At 50.1% G+C, this 9,265-nt stretch overlaps 1 protein-coding gene across 2 annotated transcripts; it reads left to right on the top strand.

Moving 5' to 3' along the window:
- On the top strand, nt 1-7,037 carry VCPKMT (valosin containing protein lysine methyltransferase; the record flags this gene model as incomplete). Of its 2 annotated transcripts, none has more annotated exons than XM_080617542.1 (6): nt 1-212; nt 468-578; nt 791-863; nt 1,792-1,911; nt 3,242-3,346; nt 6,963-7,037. In XM_080617542.1, the coding sequence occupies 6 exons, from the start codon at nt 1-3 to the stop codon at nt 7,029-7,031; spliced, it is 690 nt and encodes a 229-aa protein (XP_080473668.1). In that variant the 3' UTR covers nt 7,032-7,037. The 2 variants fall into 2 exon arrangements, with proteins under 2 accessions (XP_080473668.1, XP_080473669.1); XM_080617543.1 differs by lacking the exon at nt 6,963-7,037 and adding an exon at nt 3,902-4,242.
- Nucleotides 7,038-9,265: the final 2,228 nt, after the last annotated feature.

The following is a 9,265-nucleotide window of genomic DNA, read 5'->3' as shown; positions in this document are numbered from 1 at the left end:
ATGGCGGGCTTCGTGCGGGAGCTGGAGCGGCGGGGCGGGCCGGCCCTGCGGCTGGAGCAGCGGGCGGCGGGCGGCGTGGGCTGCGTCGTGTGGGACGCCGCGCTGGTACTCGCCAAGTTCCTGGAGACCGGCGCCTGTCCCCTCGCCCGCCGCCACGTCCTCGAGCTGGGCGCCGGCACCGGCGCCGTTGGCATCATGGCGGCGACGTTGGGGTGAGCGGCGCCGGCCGGGGTCTGCGAGCGGCTACGGCCGCTCCGGTCCGCGCCGGCCTGGGCGCGGGCGAAGCGGGGATAGCGCTGGCTGCCGGGAAGGGGCAGGTCCCTCGTAGCTGTTTGCCCGCCTCTTAGCCCGCTTTATTGTGCTACCTACGTGAAACCGTATAAATTATTGCAAAACCAGCGTATTTTGTGTTGTGTGCGCGCTGTGGTGAAGGGCCCGGGGTGTAACCGTGTGCGTGTATGTTACAGGGCAAATGTGACAGTTACCGACCTTGAGGAGCTGCAGGAGCTGTTGATGGTTAATATAGAGAACAACAAACATCTGGTCACAGGGTCAGTCCGAGCCAAGGTACTGAAATGGTTTGTATGATCCTTTTAACGTTTCTGTTCAGCTGTAACAGGGCGCCTGCTCTTGCTTTGTTAAATTACCAAATATACTTGGAAACACTGCTGTAAAAGGGGAGCTGGGTATAAGAATGTAGTAGTAAAGTTCATGTTCAGCCTTCTAGTATTGTATGTTGCATCATTTCTGAAGCTTGTTTTCCCCTTTTTGTCTTCTTTCTACTTTTCAGGGGTGAAGATGTAACAGAATTTCAGCCTCCCCCCGATTATATTCTAATGGCTGATTGCATTTACTATGAGGAGGTAAATGAAGAGTTTGCAAAGCCTCTGTACAAAACTTCCTTGGGAAGGGCACAGGTTCAGTCTGAGAAGTGTTCAAATTGCTATTGTGCTTGCATCTTGATCCCCATGGTTAGAAGAATACATAGAACAAGTCTGGAAAAGGCATTTTTAAGAGATTCAAAGTAATAGGAAATTCACCTGAAGCCTTTGCTTAAAAAGAAAAGAAAACAATATTTGTGCCTTCCGCTCTTTTTTTTTAGCACTGGAAATGAAGTGGTAAGGAAGACATTGTGACTGATAGTTGTGAGCTGCTTAATGTATTGGTAAATGAAGTTGAAAGGTGCTGCATCTGCACTGTTTGGGTTCTCCTTATGCTTCCCTTGGGAAGGCAAAAGGAGAAATCATGCTCCGGCTAAGCAGTTGTTGTAGTCTGCTCCATCTCCTCAGCTGGAGCTCTATAGGATGTGCATAGAGAGCTAACAGAAGTTGCATTAAAAGGGAGAAGACCTAAAGACCACAGTGTCCCAGTGCCCTTTCAGTGGTGTTACTGCTGGCTCCCTACACATTGGTCCTGTTCCTGTAACGTAGTGGTCTGGATCTGAGCCATGTTTCAAGAACAATTGAGAAAACTTCCGCTATTGAAACACGTCAAGAAATGGGCATTGTTGTGTGCCTTGAGGAAATACCAACTCAGCAGTGTGGGATGGTTTTGGCTTTGATGCTTGTTCAGTTCTCTTGGTCAGTCTGTGAAACTCCTCCTATGCAGTCTCCCTTTCTCCTCTGCTTTTCAGCTTGCCCCCATGTTCTTTTTGTCCCAGTTAAAGTACTAAAAATAAGTCCCTGAAAAGCAAAACTGGAAAGTTCTCTCTTGGGTGAAGACTTTCTCTAGTTAGAGACAGTAAAATGAGCTTGAAATCTAAGTGTGAAATACTTAACCTCTCTTGGGCAGTCATTAGAACCATTACTGAAGACACTGAAAGAGCTTACTGGCCCTGATACATGCATCTTGTGCTGTTACGAACAGAGGACTGTGGGAAAGAATCCTGAAATTGAGAAAAAATACTTTGAGGTAAGTGTTTTTAACATGTGCATTTTGAACATTAGGGAGATAGCTTGGACACAGGAGGTCTTTGTATTGGATAAGCTAAACATCAGTGGCAGTTGCTACATGTACACATTCAGGTTGACTGCACAAAGTAGAGTTTGTAGCAGGAGAAGACACGTTTTTCTTGAGATGGGGTAGGAAATTCACGTGGTGACTTTTGAAGTTATTCTCCAACTTACCAGTAGAAACTTTCTGGATAGTTACTGAGCTTTCCATCCCTTAAAAGATAGCGCTAACCCTTCTTGCCTTACTAATCCTAACTGCATTGATAGTAGTGGGTGTCTTGATGTTACCAGAGGTTATTGAGAGCATTAAAAATTAGTCTGGTGAAAATATATTTTCTTTTGGCATATTCCATTGAAAGCAGAGGGAAAAATACAGGTAAAGTGTTTCAGAGTTGCTCAGGAACTCAGGACTCTGCTAGGCAGTATAGCTGCTCTGGAAAAGATTTTCTCCTCCTGAGAGAGCATTAATAGGTGATATAATTCAATGGTCCAGCTGTAGCTTCTGTGCAGCTGAATCCCTGCTATGGCTGTGGGGATGATGGGCAGTGCAGGGTTTAACTCTGCACCTGTGAAGTCTGTGGAAAAGCAGCTCTTGTGCAGGAGTAATGGATTATACGTAGTAATAATACGACTACAAAAAAAGGGGAAGGGCAGGAATTCCAGGGTGATTTGCATGTGTTACTAACAGCACCTCTTTGATAATCAGCCATGCCTCAAACTCGTGGGACCTGACTGTGAGGAGGGTTGCTATAATTGAGATCAGCTCTGGGGAGGTGCCACTCCCACAATAAACTCAATAGGTGTAGGTGTTTCGGGACGATGGCTGCTTTCTTGTAATTTATTTCATTCCTTAGTTTGCCAGGGTTCAGGCAAGTTAATCTGAGCACACTGCAGAGTTGACACTCAGGTTTTTTAGCCTTCTCTCTCTCACTCCCCTCCAGTTGAGAATGTTGGCAGAGGCAGGTGCTGTGGTTTGGCTTAGCACTTTGCAGACTAGAGAAAGCAGAATGTTTTATCATGAGCTTTTAGATTTTTCTTAAATGTTGCAATGTGTCTGTAGCTTTGAGTTAGTACTGGAATAGTTAAACAAGAGTAAATGTGTAGCACGGTGGGAAAATGGCTTGCACTTTTGTGGAGGCCTTTAGTGGGATGGTCTGAGCATAGTGGTTCCAGCCTCTGAAGGCTTCTTGCCCTTGTGCAGGTGTATTGGACCTCTTTAACTGAATGTGCTTAGTTCAAAAGGGCAGTCAGTGTCATCTCAATTGGTTTGTGTGTTCTCTGATAACCAGCTGCTTCAGTTGGACTTTGAGCTGGAAAAAATTCCCCTGGATAAGCACGATGAGGAGTATCGCAGCGAAGACATTCACATCCTGAATATCCACAGGAAGCAAACGGTAGGTTTACTTAACTGGCGCAGCGAATGCTGCCAGGAATCTGCAGAGCTGCTGTTGACTTGGCGTAGTGTAAGCGTTCTAGGGGTGAAGCTCTGACTGTGAAATACCATTAGGGACCCTGTGAAACAGCAGACGAGAACTGTGCTGGGACAGAGGGGCTCCTTTGTTCTGAAACCCAGTGTTCTGCCAGGTGCCAGCCTCTGTCTTCAGAAGGACCATCTTTGAGCTGTGCACTGACTTTCTTCTTTGTTTCAACGCTATAGCAAGTTGGGATCTCAAAACTGGAGTTTGGAGGCACCAAAGTAATAAAAATAATATGCCTACTGCTGCTTTTAGTGCAGTGTGCTCTGCTGTAGAGCATCTCCCCAAAATCAGTCTCTAGAGGTGGTACTTGGCATATGTCAGTGTTGGTTAGATCTGGGTTTGGTTAATTGATGAAGCAATTATGCATGAAGAAAGTACTTTGCATGTTCTGATGATACAACATGTGAGTCCAGTGCTTTAACAAAAATGGGCTGCTTAAAAATCCTTTTTTTTTTTAACATCTCTTCATAGAATATTCCAGCATGAGATCTTTGACCACAGTATCTCTCCTCTGGCAGCTGGTAGAGCTCTGGAGAGGAGGGTATAGAATAACACCACAAAGAGACTGTTTCCAGTGTGGTTTGTGAGTCATCTACTAAGAACGACTTTTTGATGGGGGACTTTGCGTGAGACACCAGAAGAAGTGGGCTTATTAGATGAGACCACTGATAGCGCCTTCCAAGAGGACAGATGTGAGCTGCTCATGTCTGCAGGCTGAGGAAGGCAGAAAGAGAACCCAGAGCGGCACTGGGCATGTGTTCTGGTTACCTCTGCTTGTTGCAGCAGCGGGTGGCTTGCCAAGTGCTCACAGAGCGGATCTGAGGACACCGCTCTGAAGTCTCTGCAAGGAGAAAACTGAGCAGGCTTAGTCACACAGCCAGTCAATAAACCTTTTGCACTTCAGATGGGTTGGATGGTGGTTTCTGCGTCGTACTGACATTGCAGATGTCCTGGGAGTCTTGCTGGGGCTGTCATGGTGGTGGACACTGCACAGACACAACATGCAGATGGTCCGTGTGCAAGATTGCTCTGCCTTTTGATTCCACGTGTGCTTTTCTGGTATAAGAATTTGCAGTGTTAAAATTTTGACACCTTCAGACAATTCTGGTGAGCAGGTTTGTTGCTGCTGCTGTTCCTCACTGAGCTGCCTCCTGTGCAGTGATGGCTTTGAGATTTAATTTCAAAAGAAATCTCACTTCTGCTCTGTAGTGGAAGTGGCTGTGGCTGCTGGCGCCATCCCACAGCCCTGGGAAAGCAGGTCTGCTGTGACAAGGGTGCTGCTCAACATGGATTGTAAACGGCCTGTTACAGTTCCTTATTGTCACTGTGCACAGCATGAGTGGTCCCTACTGCAGAGACCTGAGTATTGAAGCTAGATCTGCTGGGTTTTCTCAAAACCTCAGCTGCTGGTTTTTGGGGAGCTTTGTTCACAGGCACCCCAGTGCTTTCTGAACTCGCCCTGAGCTGGAGCTCCTGTTATCGCCAGTTCCTTGCAAAGTTTGCACTTCATAAAACACTGTCCTGGCTTGCAAAGCATAGCAGTGATGATTAGTGAATGCATGGCAAAGCAAGAGTGCAATTTGTCGTAACCACATGCATTATTTGTTAACTTGTTACGAAAAGAACTCCTTAATTAACCAGTGGCCTGCAGGAAGATGTGTTTATGTGGTGTGTTTATGCCAGCATGGCTTCCCTGGTGGAAGCTCCAGTTCCAGAGAGTTGTCCGGAGGTGCACTGTAAGGACAGTGTGAGAACAGTGCTGTTCTCTGGTGGCATTTTCCTGCAGGGCAGCCTCTTTGCTGACCACAGGCCCCCAGGAGGGGAGAGTAGAGCTCCTCGGCTTGGAGCTGGGATGGAATCCCAGTGGTGGTGGGGATGATGTGCCAGAGCCCAAAAGGGATGACATCCCACCAGGAAGCATGCTGCCCTTCTTGGGGCCCAGTATGAGCAGGGGGAACAGCATTACCCACAGGTTTGGTGCTGGTGGAACAGTTTTATCTGTGGGTGTGCAATTTCAGCACTTCCTTTTCAGGAGAAAAAAGGGGGGAAGTTGTGCTTTTCTCTTCCCCACATGCAACTGCTGGAGACTCCTCCGTGCCCTCAACTTCATGCCTGTAGTGCTCAAGTTGTGAATGTCATGGGGCAAGAGGGACCCTGGGGGGAGAGCTGTGTCCCATCACCCCCTACGCCATCTCCCTGTCACCGTCTGCACCCACTGTGAGGCGGGATGTAAAACCCAACCACTGCTGCTGCGTCTGTGAAGAGGAAACCGCCACTAACGGGGGGGGGGGGCGGGCAGGTCAGATGGCTGCTGCCTCTGCATCTTGTCCCTGTACCCAACAGATGAAACTGCTGCTTTTTGGGAGGGGGGATGGAAATGGGCTTTTGGAAAGGGAGTTGGGATCCTCCTGCAGCTCTGCAGTGGCTGGGGTGTGCCTGTAGGACCGGTGGCTGCCATGGCATGGGTGTCCCCGCTCTTAACCAGGAGTAGGCGCATCCTCATGGAATACAGGATGCAAGGATGGCTCTGGTCTTTCTTCTTGCCACTTCACAAGTCCTCTTTGTCGCTGTTGGCTTTTTGTCCTGTCCCTGCCCCCTTGGGGAGAGCATGTGTTGGCATTGCTGCCATAAACACGGGGCCTCTTTGGTGAGATTTGGCTGTGGTGCCTGGCAGTGCTCATGCACTGCTTTGCCATTTGCCAGTGTTGGGCTCTGCCCTTGGGGCACAACAGAGAACAACAACTAACTCCTGTCCATGCCAGCCCAAATCTGCCCCAGCTCTCTCTACATAGGAGAGCTCATCACTCCCCTGGCTCTAACGGGCGAGCAGCCACCTCCAAGCTGGCTGCTGCAGGAACCAGCAGTGACGAAGCTGCAGTGTCTGAGCTGTGTACCCGTTCTTTGCATCACCTTGCCACAATTTCATTACACAAGAGAGACCAGCAAACCTCCTGGTGCTGCAGCTGTGGGAGCTGGTTTGGTGCCACCGATTACAGACAGAGGCATTTTGGAGACCAGGCCATTTGCGGAATATCACACTTAAATAATGGATCATTTTCTGGAATAATTTCAAAACCAGCTGGAATGATGGGAAGCTGCTATGTGGGGTGTGCAGGTCATGGGTGGTTTCCACAGGAGAGCTGTGATATTTGTGTGCAGGGCGGCATTGCCTGGTGCAGGGATCAGACAGCAGCCTTGCTGGGTGGCTCATTCCTGCCTGGTGACCGGTGGCACCCATATCTCAGCGATGCCAATGGTGGTGCCATTGTCCTGTGGTCGCACTGGGGCTTTGTGGGGGTCCTTACTCTTTGCTATGACAGCCGGCGTAGCTTTTCACTTCCATTTACATCAACAGTGAGGGCACCTGGCTGCAGCCAGGGATTGAGCATGGTGTTTAATGCCAGCTCAGCACCAGCCGCATAAATCGCTGATGGCTCTTGTCGCAGTATTAGTCACGACACAGCTCAGAAACCTGCAGGACCTCAGGAGGTTCACCCTTGACACTCTGTAATTATTTTTCATTCTTTCCTAGGAAAAGAATGGGGCACAGGGCAGCTGCTGCAGAGTCTGCCACTGTCTGGATCTGGCCATCCACAAATGATTCCTGTGTGTCCTCCGGCACTGCTGCATAGCCCGTTGGGACTGTGTCAGGCCAGGGCCTGTGACCACACATCCCATGGGGCTGGTGGCTTCGCTTGGGAAAGTCTCTCCTCTGCAGCTGTGTCATAATTTTCTGTAGCATGTAATCCTGGACAAATGGATTTTCCTCTTAGAAGATGATACTTGTTGCCTGCAGCATTAAGAGAGAGTGTTAGAAAAGGCTTTTTATTACAGTGGATCTGCTCTTGCTTCCAGTGACTGCAGCAAGTCTCAGTAAATGGGCAAATGGCCCAGTTAAACTGTGCCTCTGGTTCATTTAGAGGGAGCAGATGCCCCTGAGCCTGCAGCTGATCGCTGCCGTTGTGCCATTTCCTGAGCCTCCACTGAGGAGCTGCTGCAAAGGGCACAGCAACACCATAACTTGCCCACTTGGAAACAGGAGATTATATTCGGGGACTCCCATCCCCACTTGCACCTCTGGAGAGGTGAATGTGCCCGGCTGAAGGAGGGAGATGAGGAGCAAATGATCCCAGTTTGCACATGCCCTGCCTGGGGAAAAACCAAACAAACCAAACTAATGAGAACCCAACCGAACTTAGCATTTCGTCTGGTTTCTGCTAAAGGGCTGGGCAAGGCTCCCTATGGACTGTGGCAGGCACAGCACCAGTGGAGGACCATGATACCGGCAGGGAGGACACAGATGGAAACTGCCAGCCTCATTAGCAGCATTTCAATCCCCAGGTGCTTTACCAGCCCGAGCTGGGGGTGCTCCTCTGTGATGCCAATGTGGCTTCTTGACCAGGCACATGCTGCAGGCACAATCCCACTGGTGGTAGGGGAGGGTTCCATTGGTGCCGTGCACTTCTGTGGCTGATGGCATGTGGGATGCAGGGAGCGGGATCGCAGCCTTCACCTCGCCCCACCTCCTCAGAAGGTGTTGGTTCAATCTGCTGAGGGCTTGCTGCTAGTGCAGTGCCCCATCACCCCAGGAGCGGGGAAGCTGTGGTCCAACAGTTACCTCCTTTCACATCCTGAAACGAAAAAAGAAAGTTCATTTTCTGCTGCTGAGCAACCAGTGAGGTTTTTCAGCCGAGGCCAGTGAGTACCTGTTCCTATGCTGGTGCACAGCCGTGGTTTTCAGCCATGAGCCCGAGTGTTAGGGTACTTCCAGCCCTGGGGGGTGACCCAGGACCTCAGTAGGGTGATGGTGCAGGTGGTCCGTGCTGGCATGCATGTTCAGTGGCCTCTTTGTAGGATCAACTCCTCGCAGCCACTGTCCCGTGGGAAGGAAATGCCAATGACCAAAGGGTGGCTGCAAACCTGGCTAATGTTTTCTTGGCCTCCTGAGACGTTTCTGGAAGATGTTTCTCACTGCCCTTTGGGATGGATGGCTGAGATTTGCCATGGGAGGTTTCTCCTTTCACTGCAAGCTGTGAGACCCATGTGCTGAGGCTGTGTGGCCCCCAAGCAGCACCTCTATCTTCATGCCTATAATTAGTATATGCCAATTATTTCTGCCCCCAGGAGCTCCCATGTGGGAAGTGGGGGCAGCCAAGGGCTTATTGGGGTGATGTGGAATGGGTGGCAATTCAGGGCTTCTGCTTTGGCCTGGTTATTTCTTTATTCCTCTTGCACTTCTGAGTTTGCTTTGGTTTCTTAATTTATTTTACAAAAAGGAAAAGGCTGCGTAAGGGAGAAGACAGCATTGGGCAGGAGGGAGGTGGGGAGGCCTTGGGAAGCAGCTGGGCTGTAGATGCGTATTGCTGAGCCGGGACGTGGTCCCTGGTACCCTGCCAGTGCCGACTGGGAAGCACAGGCAGCCCCACGCTGGTGGCCAGTCCAGCTGCTGGCAGGACAGGAAGGATGCGTGGCACAGCCCTTGCTGTGCAAGCTGCCATGAGCTCACTCGTTTCCTGACAGCTTGAGAGAGCTGTGGATGTTCAGCCTGGAGAAGAGCAGGCTCCAGGGAGACCTTAAAGCAGATTCCAGTGCCTAAAGGGACTGATAAGAAAGCTGGAGAGGAACTTTTTACAAGGACACGTGGTGACAGGACAAGGGGGAATGGCTTCAAGCCAAAAGAAGGTAGATTTAGATTAGATACTTAGGAAAAAGCTCTTGCCTGTGAGGGTGCTGAGGCACTGGCACAGGTTGCCCAGAGAAGCTGTGGCTGCCCCATCCCTGGCAGTGTTCAAGGCCAGGTTGGACAGGGCTTGGAGCAACCTGGTCTAGTGGAAG

This window comes from Psittacula echo, assembly GCF_963264785.1.
Source record: "Psittacula echo genome assembly, chromosome: 5".
In the NCBI taxonomy this organism is placed as follows: Eukaryota; Metazoa; Chordata; class Aves; order Psittaciformes; family Psittacidae; genus Psittacula; species Psittacula echo.
This window is presented reverse-complemented; position numbering and strand designations above follow the sequence as displayed.